Source organism: Zalophus californianus, chromosome 10, assembly GCF_009762305.2.
Source record: "Zalophus californianus isolate mZalCal1 chromosome 10, mZalCal1.pri.v2, whole genome shotgun sequence".
In the NCBI taxonomy this organism is placed as follows: domain Eukaryota; kingdom Metazoa; phylum Chordata; class Mammalia; order Carnivora; family Otariidae; genus Zalophus; species Zalophus californianus.
The window spans coordinates 44,447,760-44,471,773 of NC_045604.1; the positions used below are offsets into that span (position 1 = coordinate 44,447,760).

Consider the following 24,014-nt stretch of genomic DNA (forward strand, 5'->3'; position numbering starts at 1 on the left):
CCAACCTGGCAGAAGCTTCAGAGCTGTTTCTCCAAACCACTCAGATTTGCCAGTGCTCTTAGCTCAGTTGCCCACCTGGATAGAGATGCTGAATTTGTCGCATTGGGTCTTTTTTTTTTTTTTTTTTGACTCTACATCCAAAATTGTAGACATATGACTTCATGATCTAATAATAAACTTCAGTACTTTTTAAAATAATAATTACTGTATACTACAACGTAATTATATTCCAATAATTCTATAAAATTTTTCATGTTAACAGTAGAATATTCTTTTAAAAATTTTAGTGATGTTTATTTTAATCACAATAGAAATTTCTAAACATTTTTCTTTTCTTTCTTTTCTTCTTCCTCCTTTGAGATGGAGTACTGTGTGCTTTAAGCTTTTTATTTTTAATTAAAAAAATTTTTTTCCTCTTTTAATTTAAATTCAGTTACTTAACATTTACTCTATTATTTGTTTCAGGGTTACAGGTCTGTGATTCATCAGTCTTATATAATACCCAGTGCTCATTACAACACATACCCTCCCCAATGTCCATCACCCAGTTATCCCATCTGCTTTAAGCTTTTTTTAATGGCAAAACTATCTTATTAGCTTAGCATTACTTTTTACATACATTAAGAAATTGGGGTGCCTGGGTGGCTCAGTTTGTTGAGCATCCAACTCTTGATTTTGGCTCATGTCATGATCTCAAGTTTGTGAGATGGAGCCCACATTAGGCTCCCTGCTCAGCAGGAAGTCTGTTCAAGGTTCTCTCTCCCTCTGCCCCTCCCCACAGTGCATGCTCTCTCTCTCTAAAAATAAATAAATCTTTTTTTTAAAGAAAAAATTTAGTAGCAAGTTACAAATGGATATACATTTTTCTTGTAATATATTTTTACATATTTCTAAGAGGAAAGTGAGGCAGCAAATGTAAGTGAATTAAACACAAAGTGCTTTAATGTACATGCTCAGATGGTTATTCAAGGAGCACTTCCTAGAAGTGTGTTTCAAGCAAGATTTTAAGAGATGGTATAAATATACATTGCTGAAAAGAGAAAAGGTTTGAAAAAAAGGAAGTAAAACAAGTTATGCATTGGGGAGCTATACCAGAAGAAGGGGGAATGGATGCTAACAACAACAAAAAAATGATGTCCATTGCAGGATGGTTAAGCAAGCCCTTTGTTGGAATGGGTATGGAGTGTTGGGAAACAGTGATTGGTAAGGTTATTGAGATGTAGATTCACAACCTTGCTACCCACATTTTGCCTGGATACTTGGCTAGATTCTAAGGGAAAACCAAAGAGGGAGAGAGACAGTGCTTGGCCTGTGGGAACTTACAATCTTGCTGATGAGACTAGGCAACTGGAAGGTAAAGGAGGAGCCTTGACAGCCAGTAAGAGCAGCTTGGATTTTATATGGTGTGTGATGGAAGGAGCCTTTGCAGGGTCTCATGTATCCTCCTGCCTCTATCGTCTGCTCAGGAAGGAGAGATCTGAGCTGGGAAAATCACATTGAGTTGGTGACTAGGTTTCAAAAATCAATTTTTGTAGCTGTATATAATCAATTAGCAAAATAGCTTTTTTTTTTTCACACAGAACTACTTTGAACCACTTTAGAAAAAAAATGGGCTGCCAAAATCTTCTTTCCATGATTAACAATTAATGGAAAATCACCGGTTTGCTTTTGCAGACAGCACTTAATGTCAGTAACTGCAGGCTGTTTTCCAATTTTACAGTAAATTTTTATACTGAAACCAGTTTAGGAAGCTGTTTAGTCCATGGGTTTTTTTGGTGGAAAGATGATGTGGGTAGACTAGAATAATGACATTTCCTTTTCCACACCAAAATATTAGCAAGGTACTAATGGCTCCATTTTGATACTGTCATTTTCAAAATAAAGGAGAGAGGTCAAGTTGCTTATGGAAACATCTTGGATTATGTTAAAAGTAGTGTAGCTTTATAATAGTTGAGATAGCAAGTAATTCAGGTTTTGCTTTTAATGTATCCGTTCATCTCCCATCTTGGATCAGACCGAAGAGAGAAAGTTTCCAGATTTTTGTTTGTTATCGAATTAGTCCTCTGGTAGTTGTTTGGTCTCACATTGTAGAAATAATAGATTTTATTTTTTTCCTTTCTTCTTCTTCTTCCTTTCATCCATCTCTTTGCTCCTTGCAGGCTGCTCCGTGATTTCCATTCTCTCGACTTGCATTCCAATGGGAGGCCTTCCGAGGTCTTTGGTTTCCTGGAATGACATTTGAGGCATATTTAAGTGCCTCACGATATTCTGGGGCTTATGTGGGTTTTGACTCACGTGGATTGGTGGTAGGTCTCTGAAAGGCACCAGCACAAAAATGACAGGAACCCTGAGGTCTGGGGTCAGATTGGGTTGCGGTCGTCCACTTGTCACTTGCAAAGACTGTCCAGGAAAGACCTTGTTTAAGGGGTAGCTCTCTAAAGCCGCCTGAGCTTTTATGTTCTGATTCTCTTTGGTCTGGGGAAGAACATCGGTAAAGTAAGGTTTCACTCCCGTTATGGCTTTGATCTCATATGCGTTGTGCCTATCAGCCAGTGCTCTCCCTGTTAAGATGGGCTGGAAAACAGTTGATCCTGAGACACCGCTCACAAAGCTGTTGAGGAGAAAATGCCAAATTCCTCCACTTATTGGGCTCAGAGTAACCTGTGGCCAGAAACTGGCCAGGCTCCGGAGAGCCTCCCGGTTCCACGCTGAGGCAGGAAATTCGGTCTCAGTATGATAGAGCTGAGAAAAGTAAATGCTGAGAGTAACGTCTGGATACATTATTAAGAAATTGTACATTTTGCTGATGCAGCAGTGGTTGGCTTCATTACACGGGGAGTTATTGGAATACAGAATGATATGCCTGATAGCATTGTTATTGTGTAGGGCTAAGTCAAAATAACCTTTCATCTCGAATAGCATTGATTCTGGGTGGGTATTATTCCCAGTGCAACTGCTAGCATGGCCCTTTTGCACCAGGCTTCCAGAAGAAGTTTTTAGTTCATAAAATGTGAGGTGCTTTGTTTGAGGATACACTGGCCCATAAGGGAATCCAAAAATCTGATAAAATTCTGTATAGGGAACTCTTGCTTCTTCACCTGTCCGAATATGGTAAGGACAGTTCGAGCAATCTAGAGAGAAGCTTAGCCAGTAATAAGGTTTTACTATTGTTCCATGATTTGCTAGGTATTCTTCATATAAGGGCTCCATTGCTAGTTTTATGGTCTTCTAGCTGCAACCCTAGACAAGGGAGAGAAATTATACGTAAAACCAGCGCAAGAAAAACTAAAGAAAATGCATTAATTTATTGAACCATACTCTTCTTTAAAGGAGGTCGCACAATCACTATAGCATCTTTGTAAAAGACAGTGATATATACGCATAGACTAGAAAGCTTAGGATTCATCTTTCTTCAATTGAGACTCTTGGGGCGTGGGGAGGAGACGGAAAAAGAAAGGCATAATGCACCTTTACCTCTTTCACAGATTGTGGGGTACTACAGCAAATGGGTTAACAGAGCAGGTTCTGGAAACAGACTACCTTGTTTCAAATCTGGGCCCTGCCACTTACCAGCTCAGTGACTTTCTGCAAGTTGTTTAAAATCTGGGCGTCACAGCTTCCTTGTCTGTAAAAGGAGGATAAGAATAGTACCTAGCTGCCTCTGAAGATTATCTTGAGGATTGAACAATGGAATACATATAAAATGCTTTATTATGTGCCTAACTCATATTAAGGACTCAATAAAGATTAGCCCTTAATAGTGATAGTACAAATCCCAGGATTATCTAAATGATTCTTGTTTTTGAAAGTCTAAACAAACAAGGGGAGATTTTGCAATTTTGTTTGTAATGTTCTTGTTCTTTCTTTGTCCCTTTTCTGAATGATATTATCTAATTATCTGCATAGGTTTTGAGTGTGCTTGCATTTAAAATCAGCTATTTCTTCAGATCAGTGGCAGTAAATTGGAGGTAATTATCCTTTTGGGAAAAGGATCATGGTTAATGGTGGAGACTTCTTGTAGGAATGCCACTTGAGTTTTCTTTGGGTCGTGGACACTTTGCTATTTGAGAGTTTTATTTCCAGTGGTGGGTCTTGTTAGAACATTTTGGAAACTTTACCATTCTGGAAAGCACATATGGTTCTTTAGTTTATTTCAAATAAATAGTTTCTGGGATGTTAAACCACAAAAGTTGAGGTCTTTAAGTAGTGATTTCTTTTTCCTTTAAACAAAAATTACTCAGTTATCATTGTTCCCAAGCAGCAACCAGGGCATTCTAATATCATTTTAAGAACATTTTTAAATAACTTTTTATTATTCAAGTATTATGTATTTCTTGTAGGATATTTTTTAAAAATACTAATACATAAAGGGAAAAATAAAAACTCATACCGGTTTATTTCACTTTACGTTCCCATAACTGTTAACATGTCTCTTCCCTCTAGTCTTTTTGCTATGTGTGTTTGTTATGTACAACATAATAAAATCATGTTTTATACTTCGCTTCTCACTTAGTATTAGGTCATGAGTATTTCCCCATGTTATTAAAAATTCTTCAAAAAACAATATTCATGGCTAATTAGTATTTTATTATGCAACAAATATGTAATCAAATATTCAGGTTCTTGCCTCTTTTTATTATTATAAATAATGCTTTGATGAGCATTTCTATAAATAAATTTGTATTTTTTTCTTTTAATGTAGATCACTAAAAAATTGTATTATTAGCTCAAACTTGGTTGGATTGGTTTTTTTTTTTTTTAAAGATTTTATTTATTATTTGACAAGAGAGAGACACAGCAAGAGAGGGAATACAAGCAGGGGGAGTGGGAGAGGGAGAAGGAGGCTTCCCACAGAGCAAGGGAGCCCAATGCAGGGCTCCATGCAGGGCTCCATGCAGGGCTCCATGCGGGGCCCGATCCCAGGACCCTGGGATCATGACCTGAGCCAAAGACACTTAACGACTGAGCCACCCAGGCGCCCCTGTCAGATTGCTTCTTAGAAAGGTGTCCCAATTCTATCTCATTCTCTCCCAGTGATGTTTATCACCTCCTTTGCCCATTTGAGAAGTGAGCATCGGTATCCCTTTGTGGCTATAATTTGGACCTTTTCAATTCCTAGTGAGGTTGAACACATTTTCACATGCTTATCGGTCTGTAATATTTATTCTTCTGGGAAATGTTTGATCCCTTATCTCTTCCCCTCCGCCCCCACCCCCCCCCCCCGCCCCGTGCTTTGTTGAGGTTTTCCTTACTGATTTGCAAGAACTCTTTATGTATTAAGAAGATTAGCTGTCATAATTTTTGCAAGTATTTTACCTGGTTTATGAAGCCATTTAATTATGCTGATGGCATTTTTAATTATACCGATTTTTACATTTTTATATGGTCTCATCTTTGTCCTTAAGATTTATTTTTTACTGTTGTATTTAGAAAAGACTCCCCCATCAAAGAGTTAAGTATTCCCCATATTTTTTTCTAGTATGTACGGTTTTATCTTTTACATTTAACTCTTTGTCCAGGCAACAACACAGATAAAGTAGAAAATTTAAGAGAGATAAACTGACCATTACAAAACAAAACAAAATATATTTCTCACTTTCCAAAATCTAATTTGTCGTACAGGAATATTTATTACAGCCTTTCATATGGAAGCACTTTGATCAGCTTCTTTCTTCCTCAACCCTGATCACCTCTGTCCCTGCTGTATTTGGTACAGCTGAAACCTGCAGAGTTCCTTTGCTAACCTGTCCTGGGCAGAAAATATTTTAGGAGCCTCAGTCCTGCTATAGAGGGAATGTGACTTTACTCATGTCACCATTCTCCTAATGGCTGATATCTCTGCAGTAATTCTGGACACCACAAACCCATCCCATTCCAGGTTTCTCCTAACCTCTGTCATGTCAATTTAGTCCATAGGATCAGGTGTTTGCCTCAGTGTCTTCCTTAGTTCTGCATTTTCCTGATGTGACTGAATTCATGCCCCGAGGCTTCCCAGACCTTGCCTATCTTTTTCTCTGGGTCCTGCACTTTCCTGCTTCACCTTTGGCAATGAATCCATTACTTGGAGCCTCACACCATCTCAGGCTTGATCCCAGGCATTGTTTTCTCCCTGGATTTCCTACTCTTTCAGCCCTACTCATCAGACTAGATAGATCTCTCGGAATATCAAAACTTGCTGAAACCAAACCCAGAGTCTCACTTGCCTTTCAATCTTGAGTCCTGGATGTGGTCAGCTGTTGGGTGGCACACCTGATATCCAAGTGACTACTCAAGTTGCAATTTTGAGTCCCCCATGATTTGACTGAAATGTTACGGAAGCCGTACCATGAGGCCTTTTTCTGCCTTTCTGTTTTTTGGGAGGGGGGTGGATGGATGGAGTTAACTATATTAATGGTCCCCCCATTACCCTATGGGAAGCAGAAGTCTTTGTGTCTTTCAAAATAAAGGCAGTATGGTAAGTCCTGACTGTTTTCCTAAGTACTCCTCTCTTTGCACCCCGTCTCCTATTTTAGCTGGGAAGGATACACCCTTACTGTCTCTAAGGAGATCTTGAGGACTAGTGGCCTCCATAGGTCATGGAGGGAGCTCTGGAGGTTCATTCTTGCTTATGGCTTTTCACTGTCAGTCGGCTGTGGTCCCCCATTGGTGAAGCTTCCACTTTTTCAGAGGGCCTCTCAGAGACTATTCTTTGATCACCTTCATCTGAAGGGGAAGCAGGAAAGACCTCCCGCCCGCTTTGAACTCTTAGAGAATTTGTGGTTTATATCATCACTTTACCATTGATCACAGACTCTCTTGTATCATTCACTTTTGCTTATCTGCCCTTTCATTCTGCCCCTACCCAGGCAAGTGGCATGCCCTGTTCAGCCCAGGGCCTACCTCGGGGAATCTTAGTTGGTTCACAGGCCAGGTTGGCTGAGACTTGTCTCCCCAGCGTCCTGTGTGCCTACAACCTTGTCCTTTCCCCTGTGCTTTGGCTGTGCTTGGGGAAAGGTGTGCTGCCCTCAGTAGAGCAGATCTACTAGCAGTAAGAAGCAGAGATCTACAGAACCCGGCTCCTTGCTTCCGGTTGTGAGTAGCCCCTGGCCTGCAGCCCTGGGACGACAGCCTTTCTTCCTTTAACATAAATGAGGCATACATGAGGACAATCTGCTCTCTTTTCACCCCCAGCTAGGATTTAGTGAGTACTGGTAAAGCACAGTTTGCACTGGAGTAGTTGGAAAATGGAGTTTGCCCTTCCCAATCTGTGCACAATCTGTTAGCAGCTAAAAACAAATGTTAACAGTTATAATTACCATCATTTTGTCTCCAGACTTGGATCACATTCCAGGTGTTCTACAAGATGGCCAGTTCCCTTTTTTTCCTCCTTTAAGTACCATGCCCTGTTTCAAGGGGCTTCAGAGGCCAGTCGTGCTGAAAGCTTCACCTCCCGAATTGGTTTGGGACTCTTCCGCAGTTTGTGTCCCTTATTTCCTTTGAACTTTGCTGTCCCAAGTTAGAAAGACCTTGTTGAGGTGTGGCTGCCTCTAAGAACACTGTTGAATTGGTGCCATGGTAACGTTTGCAAAGTAGCTACTGCTAGGATACGGCTGTGACACTTATTACTTTATTTGCATTTCCAACCACCTGTTCTGAAGATGAAAATATACATGAATGCATATTCCAGTCTGGATGAAAGCATACTATTTGACTATTTAAGTGGACATGTTGGGGTTTTTCTCCCTCTGGCTGTAAGAATCAAGCTCTGAGGTCCTGCTCCTCAGCGTCTTTGTCCTGATCTAGAACAGGTGCCAGGCCTGGTATGTGGACACGATTCATTGGTTCTGTTGCCTGTGGAGGCACCAGGAACCTTTCTTAGGAGGTTTGCCCTTCTGGGAGAGGGAGGCACCTATGAAAGGGAGCAGAGACTTGATCTCCCCCAAGGGAGGCACTTTCTACTAATATTTCCACAGCCCCTGAAGGGAGAGCTCTTCAGTTTGTCGAAATCTGGGTTCCTGGGAGACTCTAGCTATTGGTATGTATCTGTTTCCCTCCAGTTTCAGGCAAACCCTCCCCCTGGATTAGTTGTGGCCCCTTGTCTGTAGCTAACAGAAGAGCCACTCTGCCTTCTCCACTCCGTTCCCTTGCCGCCTTCAACTCCACATCATCTCCTAGGACATTGGACATGTCTATGGTCGATTCATTGTTTGTGCTCACTCCCGATTATTCCCTCTTTCCTCTTCCTCAGGCCACTCGAAGGAGCAAGTGGTGGTCACTACTGTGTATTTCCATTAGTTACCACCCGAAAGTTCTTAAGCACATTTACTATGCTGAAAATAGCACTTCAGGGACAGGGGGAGCACCTAGAAGGCTTCCTGCAGCAGCCTTAGTACTCTTAACTAGTTTCTCAGTCAAACTTCCAGTCTCCACAACAGCAAACATCCTTTCTCCTCGAGGGGACTCCTGGATTAGATGTTTCATGTTAATCTTTGCCTTTTAAGGGTCTCAGGTGTATTCACCAACTAGTTACTTTTCAGTTACATTTTCTTTCATGCTTGCTTCCGTGAGTGCTCATGATTGGTCCCTTCCCCACCATTTGCCACTGATCATGCCTTGTCGTCCTCACTTCTTGCCTCCATTTTCCTAGCATCTCCTAACTCAATGAACTTGTAAATATAAGACCAAGATTTCATCTTTTATTTAACATTAATAAATGGCATCCGATTTAAAAATGTTCCCTTAAGGGGCGTCCGGTTGGCTCAGTTGGTTAAGCATCTGACTCTGGATTTCCGCTCAGGTCATGATCTCCAGGTCCTGGGATCCAGCTGTGTCAGGCTGTGCACTGAGTATGGAGCCTGCTCAAGATTCTCTCTCTCCTTCTCCCTCTGCCCTTTTCCCAGGCTCTCTCTCTCTCTCTCTCAAATAAATAAATAAATATTAAAGAAAATATTCCTTTAAAAATGAGCTTCTATCCACTAGCATATTTACCAATTGCATTTTAGGGTCATTTCAGGGATAGGCAGTCCCAGGTAGTCACCAGTTTTAAAAAACAGCTCTACTGAGGTTTAATTGACAAATAAAAATTGTGTATATTTAGGGTGTACAGCTTGATCTTTTGATATATTTATACATTGTGAAATGGTTACAGCAATTAAGGTAATTAATATATCTATAACCACATATAGTTATCTTTTTGGGGGGTTTGTGTGAGAACATTTAAGATCTGCCCTCTTAGCAAATTTCAAGTATACAACATGGTATTGTTCACTGTAGTTGCTGTGCTGTCCAGAATTTAGTCATCTTGCATAACTGAAACTGTGTACCTGTTGACCAACATTACTCCATTTCCCCTTGCCCCAACCCCTGGCAATCAACTATGCTTCCATGAGTGTATTTTAGATTCCACATATAAATAAAATTAGGCAATATGTGTCTTTCTGTTTCGGGTTTATTTCATATAATATAATGTCCTTGAGGTTCATCCATGCTGTGGCAAATGCCAGGATTTTTTTTTTTTTTTGAGGCTGAATAATATATCATTTTATGTATATACCACATCTCCTTTATTCATTCATCTGTCTATGGACATTTAGGTTGTTTCCATATCTTGACTATTGTGAATAATACTGCAATGAAAATGGGAGTGCAAATACCATCTCTTTGAGATAATCATCTCTTTGATTCCAGTTCTTTTGGATAAATACCCAGAAGTGGGATTGCCAGATCACGTGGTAGTTTTATTTTTAATTTCTTGAGGAACGCCATATTGTTTTCCATAATGGCTCTACCAATTTACATTCGGACTAACAGCTCCCTTTGCTGTGCCATCACCAACTCTCATTATCTTTTGTCTTTTTGATAATAGCCATCCAAACAAGTGTAAGGTGATAATCTCATTGTGGTTTGGATTCACATTTCCCTAATGATTAGAGATGTTTGAACACCTTTTCATATACCTGTTGGCTGTTTGTATGTCTTTTGAGAAATGTCTGTTCAGGTCCTTTGCCCTTTTTAAAATCAGATTATTTTTCTTTTTGCTATTACACACATGCCTTATATATTCTGGATATTAGCCCCTCATCAGATATATTGTTTGCAAATGCTTTCCACCATCTGTAGGTTGCCTCTACGCTTTGTTGATTAAGTTTCTTTAGCTGTGCAGAAGCTTTTTAGTATCACATAGTTCCATTTATCTATTTTTGCTTTTTTTAAAAAAGATTTTATTTATTTGAGAGAGAGAGAGAGAGAGAAATCGAGCACAAGTGGGATGGGGGGAGGGGCAGAGGGAGAGGGAGAAGCAGGCTCCCTGTGGAGCAAGGAGCCCTATGTGGGGCTCCATCCCAGGACACTGGGATCATGACCTGAGCTGAAGGCAGCTGACCGAGCCACCCAAGTACCCCTATTTTTGCTTTTTTTTTTTAAAGATTTTATTTATTAATTTAGAGGGAGAGAGAGAGAGTGAGAGCAGGGGAGGGGCAGATGGAGAGGGAGAGGCAGAGAGTCTTAAGGAGACTGGCGCTGAGTGCAGAACCCTATGTGGGGCGCAATCCCACAACTCTGAGATCATGACCTGAGCCAAAACCAAGAGTCAGATGCTTAACTGACTGAGCCACCCAGGCACCCTTATTTTTGCTTTCGATGCCTATACTTTTTGTGTCATATTCAAAAATTAATCACCACAACCAATGTCAAGAACCTTTTCCTCATGTTTTCTTTTAGTAGTTTTACAATTTCAGCTTTTACTTTTGTCTTTAATTTGTATTGGTTTTTGTATATGGTGTGAGATAAAGGTCCAATTTTATTGTTTTGCATGAGCCACCACTTTTTTACATTTCTTAGGTGTAGGAAAATTCCAAAGCAAGATCAACTCTGCAAAGCTTCATTTAGGTTGCACATAATGATTTTTAAAATTTTATTTATTTTATTTCGGAGGGGGGAGTGAGCCCATGAGCAGGGGGAGGGGCAGAGGGAGAGGGAGAAACAGACTCCCCGCTGAGCGTGGAGAAGGGCTTGATCCAGGACCCTGAGATCATGACCTGAGCCAAAGGCAGATGCTCAACTGACTGAGCCATCCAGGCACCCACACAAAATGATTTTTTTATTTTTATTTTTTTTAAAGATTTTATTTATTTGAGAGAGAGAGAATGAGAGACAGAGAGCACGAGAGGGAAGAGGGTCAGAGGGAGAAGCAGACTCCCCACTGATGCGGGACTTGATCCAGGGACTCCAGGATCATGCCTGAGCCGAAGGCAGTCACCCAACCAACTGAGCCACCCAGGCGCCCCACAAAATGATTTTTAAAACAGAATTTAGCCACAAGGAAATGAAGAACCTTGATCATGTGGTTCCTGCTCACAATTCTTATTGCTAAATTGACATGTACAGGAAGGGAGGAACTTTGAAGAAACAGCTATTTCCCCAAACAGACTCCTTTCTTCTGTCTTCCTTTGTTACCTTGCCATGCTTCATCTTCACCCAGATGAGTTACAATGAATATTATCTCTATCAAAGTAATATGACATTATAATGAAAAAGCTTTACAAAGGCAAAACTCTCTTATACTGATATATATATGTATGTATATATATATATATATATTTTTTTTTTTTTAAAGACCTTTACTCAGTTTAACACCCCAAAATATTTTTTCTAATCTGTGTTCTGGAATCCCAATTTGGGATATATCTAAGATGGCTTGTGTGTTGCTAGTTGCTGCCTGTAAGGTAACTTTAATAACATATTTTATTGCTATTTTTGTTTACTTTTATTTGAAGGTACATGCCCAATTAATTATATAATTCACTGCTTTCATAGCAGTTTGGTTGACACTGAATAATAATGCCCACATTCATGTAGCAGTAAGAAACTACCTAAACTGAAGAAAAAAAGCAAGCATGAAATAAAGGAGAGCAGAAAATTCAGTAGATTTCATGGGGCTCATTAAGGAATTAGGTAGGAAAGATGCGACAAGGGAAGTGTTAGGGTTGAGAGGAAAAGAAGACAAAAAAGCGAAGGATGGATGTCCTAGCTTGGGATCATTAACGGAAAGGCCACAGGGTGGCAGCATAGTCTTACCAGCAGGAAACTTTCTGTTGGACCACAATTCATTTGCTAAATCCACACATTTGCAGAATTCCTCCATGTTGGTTTCTCCCATTGTCCCAGGTAAATACCAACAAATGTTTAGAATCAGAGGTAACTCCTACAACTTAAGCTGAGGCAAAGTGCAGGGTGAAGGCACCATCTTTACTCCCAGAATCTGTGCAGGTGCTCTAAAAAAGGTTTCCAACCGTCTGTGGGGAAGGACCAATTTAAGTTTACGAACCATCATACACTGATCATTTTGTATTCAGTGAAAGTGATTTTATAGAAACATGAACAAAAAAATACATAGACATCATAAGCTCATTTTACAAATGACTAAGATATAAACAGATCAAAAGATATAGAAGTTTTAAATCACATTTCAATAAATGTAAATGGAACACTCGTCTATTTTTGCTTTTGTTGCTTGTGATTTTGATGTCATATTCAAAAAATCATTGCTCAGACCAGTGTTACAAAGCTTTCCTGTGTGTTTTCTTCTAGGAGTTTTGTGGTTTCAGGTCTTATGTTTAAATTTTTAATCCATTTGGAGTTGTGTGTGTGTGTGTGTGTGTGCGTGCGTGCAGTGTAGGTTAAGGGTCCAATTTCATTCTTTTGCCTGTGGATATCCAGTTTTCTGACCACCATTTGTTGAAGAGACTGTTCTTTCCCTATTGTGTAGTCTTGGCACTTTGGCACTTATCAAAGATCACTTGACTGTATGTGTGTGGTTTTATATTATTTTTGTCCCATCTGTCTCTATGTCTGTCATTATGTAAATATAAACAGAACAAACATAACATAGAAAAAAAGAAAAAAGAATTAACAAAACTATACATGTTGTTTATTGAAAGTATTATGTATAGATGACTAGTATAGAGAATCACTGTTGCTGTTATTATATTCTACAATTATATTAACAAAAAGTTTCTGAAGGATATATCTATATTCAGTGTCCTCTATATGCAGTTTATGTAGAGTTTATCATTTATATCAACTTATAAGATTTTTATTGTGACCAACCAACTTGCTTCTGCTTGTTATTCCATTGAATCTAGGTCCAATTGATGATAACACTATTTGCAGGATATAACATATATCCAAATGGATTCTGTGTTTGTTTTGATAGCATTAGAATAGGGAAGGCCAATTGTAAGAGGTATGCTGATAGGAATAGAGGAAGAGACTTTAAAGCAATTTCACAAGCTCAAGGTATTCATTTTTAACAGTTTCAAAAAATAAAGCAAGTGATACTCTATTTTCAGAATTCATCAGTAGCCAGTTACAACAATTTATCCTGTAGTTATATTAAATTTAAGTTATCTTTCAATGAAAGGACTAGTTTATGGTTCCATGAAATTCTTATGCATAGAATTCTCTATCAAAATTATTATCTATTGCATTGATAATAGTTGTTAAAATTATGAAACATGACATAGCCATCTCTGGAAACTCTGTTCTTCCACACTTCTAATATTTATTTTGACTTTTCAGTCATCTGCTATTGGAAAACATGTTGAATTTCTTCCTTGTTTGGAAATACTAAGATTATTAACATATCAAAGATTTCAGACAAATAGGCAAATATGACTGCCTAATATACTTTATCTTTAAAAGGTTGGGCCCAAACTGGTTTCTTATCCAGCAGTAATTCTGAGAGTTTATTCAACGGTTCCAACATTCGCTACAGAACTTTTTCCCTAAGTAACCATAGTACCTAACATGTAAAGCAGTTGTTTATGACCAACTTCCATATTATCACTTAAACATAATGATTTCAAATGTAATGCATTAGGCTTTATGTAATTCATAGTTTTTACTTTGTCACTAAGCACAATGATTAGTTCGGCTGACTTTTTTTTCATAGTAAGGTTTTCTCAGTGAAGGAAATAGTGTGTGGTTTTGCATTCTGGCTCAAGCTCCTCAATCTGAGCAACTATCCTAGAACTTTCTCCCATGCAAGATTTAAACTTTAAATCACTTTTCTCATATAAATCACACAGGGTCATATCAAATTTCTTTTTTTTTTTAAAAAATTTATTTATTTATTTGACAGAGACAAAGCGAGAGAAGGAACACAAGCAGGGGGAGTGGGAGAAGGAGAAGCAGGCTTCCTGCAGAGCAGGGAGCCGGACGCGGGGCTCGATCCCAGGACCCCGGGATCATGACCTGAGCCGAAGGCAGATGCCTAACAACTAAGCCACCCAGGCGGCCCTCATTTCAAATTTCTATAAAAGTTTCTAAATACATACTCTCGATTAATGTACTTACCTTGTTGACATTGGTAACAGTTTATGGATGCGCCCTGGTTCACAGATTCAGCTTTAAGTGACACTGCTTTCGTGCACTTCTTCCATTTCACTTAAGCCACTATTAGGTAGTGATTCTATTTAACTAAGTTCACTACATTTTATTTAAGTTAATTCCTCTGGCTATCTTATAATATAAATGATAAAGAATTTAAATGAAAATATCATTTGTTGAACAGAGAAGGACATTTACTGAATGCCTCCTTTGTGCCAAAAAGTTTACATGCCTTACATCCCTAAGAGGTGCGTAGCATTACAATTTCCATTTTACAGATAACAAAACTGACGTTCAAAATGTCTAATGCTAAGATAACATAGTTAGAAACTGGTAGAGCTGGGGGGCGCCTGGGTGGCTCAGTCGTTAAGCGTCTGCCTTCGGCTCAGGTCATGATCCCAGGGTCCTGGGATCGAGCCCCGCGTCGGGCTTCCTGCTCAGCCGGGAAGCCTGCTTCTCCCTCTCCACTCCACCTGCTTGTGTTCCCTCTCTCACTGTCTCTCTCTGTCAAATAAATAAATAAAATCTTTAAAAAAAAAATAAATAAAGAAAGAAACTGGTAGAGCTGGGATTTGAACCCAGAACACTTGAAAACTCTTTTGTTGATACCATAATCCCTCCATCATGTCCTACATTTTGAGCAAAAAGAAAATAATTTCAAATTTATGACCTAGTCTTAAAATAAGTGGGAAAAATTAAATTTCAAAAGCGAGAAAATGATGCAGTCAAGAAAGACAGGCAAACATAGGAAAACTGTCATGGTGAGATAATACGTTTCTGCAGGAGGAAAGAAAGGTTTTTTTTTAAACCAACTTCATCGAGGTATAATTTATATAATAAAATGCACCCATTCTGTGTGTGCAGTTATATGAGTTTTGACATATGGATATACTCATGTTACCACCGTTACATTAAAAATATAAAACATTTACATCAACCCCAAATTTTCCCTGGGTCCCTTCCTTCCCCATCAATCACCCTCCTTAATGGCTCTAGGGAAGCATTATCTTTTTGCTGTTACTATCAATTAGATATGTTTTTTCCCCAAGTTTCACATACATGGAATCATAAAATATGAATTCTGGTGTCCTTCACTTGTTGCTCAGCATAATGTTTTTGAGATTCATCTATGTGATTGTGTATACCAGTAGCTTGTTAGTTTTTAATATTGAGTAAAATTCCATTATGCAGATATGCTATAATTTATTCATCTGTTGATGGACATTTGTGTTGCTTCTAGTTTGGGGCTCTTATGAAAACAGTACTCTGGACATTCACGTCCAAGTCTTTGTGTGGATGTGTTTCTATTCCTCTTGGACAAACACTTAAGTATGGAATTGCTGGGTTGTATGGTAAATGCATCTCAACTTTCAAAGAATTGCCAAACTGATTTCCAAAGTAGTTTATTAATTTATTTTCCCACTAGCAACATATGAGCATTCCAGTTACTCTACCTCCTTGACAACACTTGCTATTGTCAGTGAAAGCAAGTATTTGTCATAGCAATTCTGAAAGACTGGTTTCTCTTAAGCTTGTCATTTGACAGGATAGGAGTAAACAGGGGATGGGATTCTGTAGTACTTCTGTTTCTTCATTTGCATAATCAACCCCCAATAAATCTCCAAGAGCACCATGCTTATCAAGAAATTTGATATTTAACTTCTCACTGCTTTCAACTCCTCTTATACCAGTCTCTTCCAAATGAAGTCACTGATAATGCTGAGCTGAGCTCAGTCCAATCTCATCCTTCAGTGAGGACGAGAGTATGTGGAAGCTGAGAGAAAATATTATGGCCATAGACTCAGTATGGAGAGGATATGGTTAGCTCTGAAAATCCTCTAAGTAATCCTGTCAAGAAATCTGTTGTCAGTCTAATTGTTTCGTTGTAAATATTACCTTTTCTTTTAACACAATTCCTTGCCTTTCATGTTTTATAGTTTTAATATGACATGTTGAGGTGTGGATTTAGTTTTCTTTATCCTGCTTGAAATCCAAATTTGGTGATTCTTATTTTTCATTAGTTCTGGAAAATACTCAACCATTATCTCTTGAAATATTTGTCTCCTCTAGTCTCTCTTTTCTCTTCTTTTGGAACATTGATAAGGTATATGTTGAACCTTCTTACATGACTCTTAGTTTTCTGCTGTCATTCCTATTATTCATCTGTCAATCCCACATTCTAGGTACTTTCTCCAGATCGATCATCTAGTTCTCCACTTTTCTCTACACATCTGTCAATTTGCTGTTTAATCCACAATTGAGTTGTTTTTTTAAGTCACTGAATATATATATTTAGTGTCTGTATTTTTTTCCATTTTCATATTTTTTAATCTTTAATTATTTTAAATGTTCTTATTATGTAGTCTGTAACAGATAATTCTATTATCTAATGTTCTTGGGAATTTAACTGTGCTTTTTGTTATTTCTGCCTACTCTTGCTTATGGTGAATTGTTCCTTTGGGTGTTGTAAAATTTTGTTTTTAAGTCATGCTTGGTGGGGATCCTGTGTGGTCTGCACTAAAGATATGCTCCACAGCAGTGGTTCTCAATCTTTGCTGCACGTTAGCATCACCTAGTGAGACTTTAAAAGTTAGAATGGCAGCTTGAACCCCAGACCAGTTAACTCAGATACTACGAGTATGAGACTTACACATTAGTGTTTTTAAAGTTCCACGGTCATTAAAAAAGAAAAAAAGAAAGAAAGAAAGAAAAAAAAACTCTCCCCAGTTATGGTTGAGAACCACTGCTCCAGAAGAATTTGCCTTTAATTTTTATAGGCACTAGAAGTGTGTTTCTAGCCCTGGATCACTTTAATATCAATTTCTCATCTCTGGGTTCCTGAACTATATAGGTAGTATAAAAAAATTTTTTTAACAGTAGAAAAACATTTTAAATATAGAGTATCAACAAAGCCAATTTGATTATTTTTGTTATTTGCTTTTGGATTTTCCCCACAACTTCATTGAGGAATAATTGACAAATAAAATTGTATATATTTAAAGTGTAAAATGTGATGATTTTATATACATATGCATTGTGGAATGGTTACCAAGATCAAGGTAACTAACACATTCATCAACTAACATAGTTAACTCTGGGGTTTTGTTTATTTGTTTGTTTTTGTGGCAAGAATGCTTAAGGCCTACTTTCAGCAACTTTCAAGAATATAAGTATGCAAATAACATATAACAATACTATATTATTAACTATGGTAACCATGCTGTACATTAGATCCTCAGAACTTATTCATCTTATAACTAAAAGTTTGTGCCCTTTGGCCTACATCTTCCCATTTACCCCTACCCCTAGTCCTTGGTAACTACCATTTTATTCTATTTCTATGAAATCAGGTTTTTCTTTCCTTTCTTTTCTTTTTTAAAAAAGATTCCACATATAAGTAATACCATACAGTGTTGGTCTTTGGCTTATTTCACTTAGCATGATGCCCTCAAGTTCCATTCATATTGTTGGCAAATGGCAGTATTTCCTTTTTTTAATGGCTGAATAATATACCATTGAATATATACTCCATGTTTTTTTTTATCCGTTTATCTATTGATGGACATTAAGTTGTTTCCATATCTTGGCTATTGTAAATAATGCTGCAGTGAACCTGGGAGTGCAGATATCTCTTCAAGATACTGATTTTGGGCTTTGTCTGCTTGTTTGTTTTGATATATATCCAGGAATGGGATTGCTGGATCATGTGGTAGTTCTATTTTTAATTTCTTGAGGAATTGCTATACTGTTTTCTATAATGGCTGTACCAGTTTGCATTCCCACCAATACATTCCCATAATGGATACACCAGTTAACATTTCCACCAACAGCGCAAAAGGATTCCCTTTTCTCCCCATGCTTATCAACATTTGTTGTCTTTTGTCTTTTTGAGAATAGCTATCTTAAAGGTGTGAGGTCATATTTTAAAGTGGTTTTGATTTGCATTTCCCTGATGATTAGTGATACTGAACACCTTTTCATGTACTTATTAGTCATTTGTTTGTTTTTGGAAAAATGTCTCTTTAGATCTTTTCTCCATTATTAAGTTGGATTATATGCTTTTATGCTATAGAATTCTATGCATTCTTTATATATTTTGGATATTAACTCTTTGTCAGGTATATAGTTTGTGAATAATTTCTCCCATGCTGTAGGTACCTTTTTAATTTATTGATTGTTGCTTTTGCTGTACAGAAACCTTTTAGTTTGTTGTAGTCCCACTTATTTATTTTAGCTTTTGTTGCCTGTGCTTTTGGTGTCTTATCCAAAAAAATCATTGCTAAGGCCGATGTCAAGGAGTTTTTCCCCTATGTTTTCTTTTAGGGGTTTAATGGTTTCAGGTTTACATTTAAGTCTTGAATCCATCTCAAGTTAACTTTTATGAGTAGAGTAAGATAGTGATCCTGTTTCATGTGGCTCTCTAGTTTTCCCAACACCATTTGTTGAAGAGACTGTCCTTCCCCTTTGTGTGTTTTGGTGCCCTTGGCAAAGATTACTTGACTGTATATACATAGGCTAATTTCTAGGGTTTTTATTCGGTTCCATTGGTCTCTGTACCAATACCATACCCTTTTGATTACTATAGCTTTGTAATTTAGATTAAAATCAAGAAGTGTGATGCCTCCAGCTTTATTCTTCTTTCACAAGATTGCTTTGGTTATTCAGAGTCTTTGTGGTTTCATGTAAATTTTAGGAATAGTTTTTTCTATTTCTGTGCAACATGTTTTGGAATTTTGATAGGGACTGCATTGAATTTGTAGAGCACTTTGGGTAGTATGGACATTTTAACAAGATTAATTTTTCCAGTGCAAGAACACAGAGTATCCGTTTATTTGTGTTTTCTTCATTTTCTTTAATCAAACAATGTCTTATAGTTTACAGTGTACAGGTCTTTCACCTTTTTGGTTAAATTTATTCCTAAGTAGGGGCGCCTGGCTGGCTCAGTCAGTTCAGTATTTGAGTATTGATTTCAGCTCAGATCTTGATCTCAGGGTTGTGAGTTCAAGCCCCACATTGGGCTCCATGTTGGGCATGGAGCCGACTTAAAAATAAATAAATAAATTTATTCCTAAGTATTTTATTGTTTTTGATGCTATTTTAAATGAGGTTGCTTTCTTAATTTTATTCAGATAGCTTGTTGTTAGTGTATAGAAATGCAAATGGCTTTTGTATGTTGATTTTGCATGTTGATCCTGCAGCTTTACTGAATTCATTTCTTAGTTCTAACAGATTTTTTTTTTTTTTTTTGGTGGAGTCTTTAGGGTTTTTTACATATAACATTATGTCTTCTGCAAACAGAGATAATTTTACTTCTTCATTTCTAATGTAGATGCCTTTTATTTCTTTTTCTTGCTTAATTGCTGTGTCTAGAATTTGCAGAGCTATGTTGAATAGAAGTGGTGAGAGTGGGCAAGCTTGTCTTCTTTCTGATCTTAGAGGAAAGGCTTTAAATTTCACCACTGAGTATGATGTTAGCTGTGGATTTGTCGTATGTGGACTTTATTTTGTTGAGATGTATTCTTCTATACCTAATTTGTTGAGGACTTATCATGAAAGGATGTTGAATTTTGTCAAATGCCTTTCTGCATTTGTTGAGATGATCATATAATTTTTATTATTATTTATTAAGATTCTATTTGTTTATTTGATAGAGAGCACAAGTAGGCAGAGTGGCAGGCAGAGGGAGAGGGAGAAGCAGGCTCCCCAGTAAGCAGAGAGCCCAATGTGGGGCTTGATCCCAGGACCCCGAAGGTAGATGCTTAACTGACTGAGCCACCCAGATGCCCCTCATTTTTATTCTTTATTTTGTTAATGTGGTGTATCACATTGATCTATGTATGTTGAAGTATTCTTACATTCCAGGGATAAATCCCACTTGATCATGGTGTATGACCCTTTTAATGTGCTCTTGAATTCAGTTTGCTAGTATTTTGTTATGAATATTCACATTTATGTTCATCAGGGATATTGGCCTGTAATTTTTTTTTCTTGTAGTGTCCTTGTCTTTCTTTGATATCAGGGTAGTGCTGGCCTCATAAAATGAGTTTGAAAATGTTTCTTCCTCCTGCCTTGGTTAGGTAAATAAATTTGAACCTTGTGTTTGGGGATACTGGAGAGTCTATGCTGAGATAGAGAGGTTCCTTGTCATCTCTTTTTATTGAGAAAGCAGCCCTTTGAGAGCTTATGGGGGCAGGGAGGGGCTCTGTTCCACTTCTTCACATTAAGCAAACCTAAGGCTTTATCATCTATTTCTATATGGCTATAAAACTCCAAACTCATTGCTTATCAGCATCCAACCAGAGACAAATAGTCTCTGGACAGTCAGTGTAATATATCTATATTTATGTTCTTCCCTTGCTCGGTTCTATAATTTACCTTACTTCCTTGAGCCTTTAGACTTCCTTGTGCATTTAGAATCTTTGTTTTATTTTATCCAACAATTCTAGATTTTTCTGTGTACTTAGATCACAATATTACTGGAAATAGAAGTTTTACTATGACTATGAGTCTATACCTACATGGCCATGCCCTGTCCTTCAGTTCATCCTCCTGTTCACAGTGTCTGTCTGAATCAAGAGGGAATTTGCTGTGTCTTTGGACATGATACATTGGTTTTGCAAGTGTCCACCTGGTGACAAACCTCTGGAGCTTATATGTGTTTCCCTAGACTGTGCCTGGCCTGATTTTGGCTTCATCTTGCTCCAGCTGGCCTGTGTTGCCAAGGTCCCAGCATGTTTGAATTCCAACCTACCTGAATTATGTCTTTTTCTTCTGTTTCCAAGTCTCTGTCTTCACTGACTTGCCAATCTGAAGTCTGGTTTCAGTTTATTTCCTGGACTCATCTTTCTACAAAGGACTCTATTCCTGATTTGAGAGTTTGTAGCATAGTTTATAGCAACGTGGGAATGGGTCCAACTCAGGATTCAGAATTCTAAGATGTCCAGATGGTCTTAACAAAAAGCTTCTAACTTTCCACTTCATTTTTAAAACACTTAATTTATTGAGTGTGTAAATTCCGAAGACACTCTATTACATGTTGATAATATATGTACCCATAGTATTAATTGAAGATAAATACTGAATTACTCATTTTGTCAGAAGAAGGAGTTTACAGTTGAGGTTACCCTTTGATTTAATCTTATTTGTTTAATTCACGAGTAGCCATCTCCTTGTATACCAAACACAGCCAGCTGTGGTTGAATTGTGGCTGTTCTAGTCCATGTACTCTTTTGCTCTGAAACCTTGTAAGGAAATTGAGTTTGGCAAAAAGCATCCAGAGAACTCCTGGCAGTATTGGATGGATCATTTACCCCAATTTGGGCTTTCTTATTTCTTTTAGGGAGCCCTGGCAAGATTACCACCAAGACATCCGTCTTACTCAGAGAACAACCCCTAGCTCTGTGCCAGTATTGTTAGCCTTGGATTATGGACAATGGCTTTGAAGATGAAACAAGGTATCTGGTGGCAAGAGAGCACTATGTGCTCATAACAAGTCCACAGAAATTATGAGTTGAATGGTTGGTCAGTAGTCTAGTAGAATGTTTAATCTTTATTGGTTGTATCCATTGGGCTTCACGTTGGTGTCCTTCTTTCAATCATTTTGTCCTTATTTAGATTTCTTTTCATACTTTCTGTCTTGCTTTTCTTGGCAGTATCTTCAAAAGGAGTTACGAGGCTCTTCCAGAAGTTGCCTTTGAAGATTGTTGCGATGTGTATACTTGTCAAAAAGGATTGGCCAAATCCTGTGGAAAGCTATTTCACACATCAAGTCCTGAGTCAGTCTCAGCTCCTCTGTTCTGATCTGATCATCCAGAATGATCTAAAAGAAAACCATCAGAGCTCATTATAGAGCCTGGAGTGATTTTCAGATGTCTTTTTTATTTCTTTTTCTCATGCAGGGTACTCAGGAATCTTGTACTCTAGATGAACCCAATTTACATTTTTGTTGGAATTGGGGAAGTGGGGCTTAGAATTCATTTTGAAGGCAAACTTCTTTAATTTATGTAGGAAACACTTAAATTCTACATGGTTTTCTTTCTTTCACTCTCTTTGTTCCCTTTTTTCTTTTCTCCCATTCCTCCTCACCTCCTTCTTTCCTTTTCTTCCTTCCAATCTTCCTTCTTTCCATATGTCTTGGTAGGTTGGAACATACCTAAATATTTTGGAAAATGGGTACTGTTGAAGGGAAAGTATTATTTTTATTACAAAAATGTGATTTAGAATAATGAGATTTTGGGTTTGGAAAGAAAACTTCATGTTCTTTTATTTCAGCTGTTTAACTAATATTTTGAATCTTTTCTATTCTACCCACAGTCTATGATGGGATAGATACCTACATTACCTCCAGTGAGAGGGAACTCCCTCTGTTCTGAAGTAGCCCATCGCAACTTTGAACAGCCCTGACAGTTACGTAGTTATTGTTTTGTTGACTTGGAAGGTACTTTTCTGTAACATCCATCTGCCACTTTTTAGTTTCTCTTTTTGGAAGCATATAGAGCAGTATTTTTCAAATTTTAGGCTGAATTCCGGGAGTTGTAGAATAATTTTAGTTGGACATGGCCAGCATTAAAAGAGATTAAGAAAGGGGCGCCTGGGTGGCTCAGTCGTTAAGCATCTGCCTTCGGCTCAGGTCATGAACACAGGGTCCTGGGATCGAGCCCCGCATCGGGATCCCTGCTCAGCGGGAAGCCTGCTTCTCCCTCTCCCACTCCCCCTGCTTGTGTTCCCTCTCTCCCTGTGTGTGTCTCTCTCTGTCAAATAAATAAATAAAATCTTTAAAAAAAGAGAGAGAATAAGAAAGAGAAGAAGAAGAAATAGAGTAGAACGGAAGTAGAATAGAATAGAAAATATCAGAGTGTATCGTAAGTAGTAAGGTTTTCATGAAACCTTTGTCTCGATTACATAATTAAGTTATTTAATCATATAATTAACTACATAGGTGAACTGAATCTCAATGATTAAAAAAAAGTCTGAAAACTGCTGAATAGAGTCTGACTTTTCTTCCCCATGACCATCCATGTAGTTGAGCTGTTCTCATGCCACGCCAAGTCTCTTCTTCTCTAAGCTGAACAGTTCCTTTTGCTCATCCCTGGGTATCATGGTCTCACATATCCTTGCCTTCCTTAATACACCCTAGCGTACCTAGTTGGTGTGGACCTTGAAATCAAAGCCATGTTTCTAGCTGTAACTCTGATTGAAACAGAAGCAAGCAGGACTATTCTTTGCCTGGTTAGCAGAATGCAATTCAGTGCATTTCATTGCAGCCTGAGGCTGTATGTTGTAATGGTTAAATGCACAGACTCAGGGGCGACTGGTTTTGGAGTCTGTCTGTTCAGTTAGTGTAAGCCTTGGGGTAAGCTGAGTAGTTAACTTTGGGCAAGTTATTTAAACTCTTGTGCCTCAGTTTTTTCATGGTATGTAGGATAATAAGACTTTAGAATACTTTTGTGAGTATCCAATGAGCTAATACATGTAGTGGATTTAGAACAGTGCCAGGCATATGGTAAGCACTTAGTGAACAAATATATTTCTAAACCAGTTACAGCAAATTGTTGATCCACTTAACTTTTCATCAACTCAAATTTCTAGAGCTTTTGGTGTATCCTATAAATAGTGTAATCATGTGTCCTGGTTTGCCAAGGGCAACC

At 38.0% G+C, this 24,014-nt stretch overlaps 2 protein-coding genes across 3 annotated transcripts in view; one reads left to right on the top strand and one right to left on the bottom strand.

The window, feature by feature from the left end:
* The window catches only part of RGL1 (ral guanine nucleotide dissociation stimulator like 1), a 246,472-nt gene that overhangs the window by 7,961 nt on the left and 214,497 nt on the right, over positions 1-24,014 (top strand). The window lies entirely within an intron of this gene.
* On the bottom strand, positions 932-7,519 carry APOBEC4 (apolipoprotein B mRNA editing enzyme catalytic polypeptide like 4). Of its 2 annotated transcripts, XM_027610457.2 has the most exons (3): positions 7,296-7,519; positions 3,571-3,625; positions 932-3,240 (listed from the first exon to the last, which is right to left on the bottom strand). In XM_027610457.2, the coding sequence occupies exon 3, from the start codon at positions 3,208-3,210 to the stop codon at positions 2,104-2,106; it is 1,107 nt and encodes a 368-aa protein (XP_027466258.1). In that variant the 5' UTR covers positions 3,211-3,240; positions 3,571-3,625; positions 7,296-7,519; the 3' UTR covers positions 932-2,103. The 2 variants fall into 2 exon arrangements, with proteins under 2 accessions (XP_027466258.1, XP_027466257.1); XM_027610456.2 differs by lacking the exon at positions 3,571-3,625.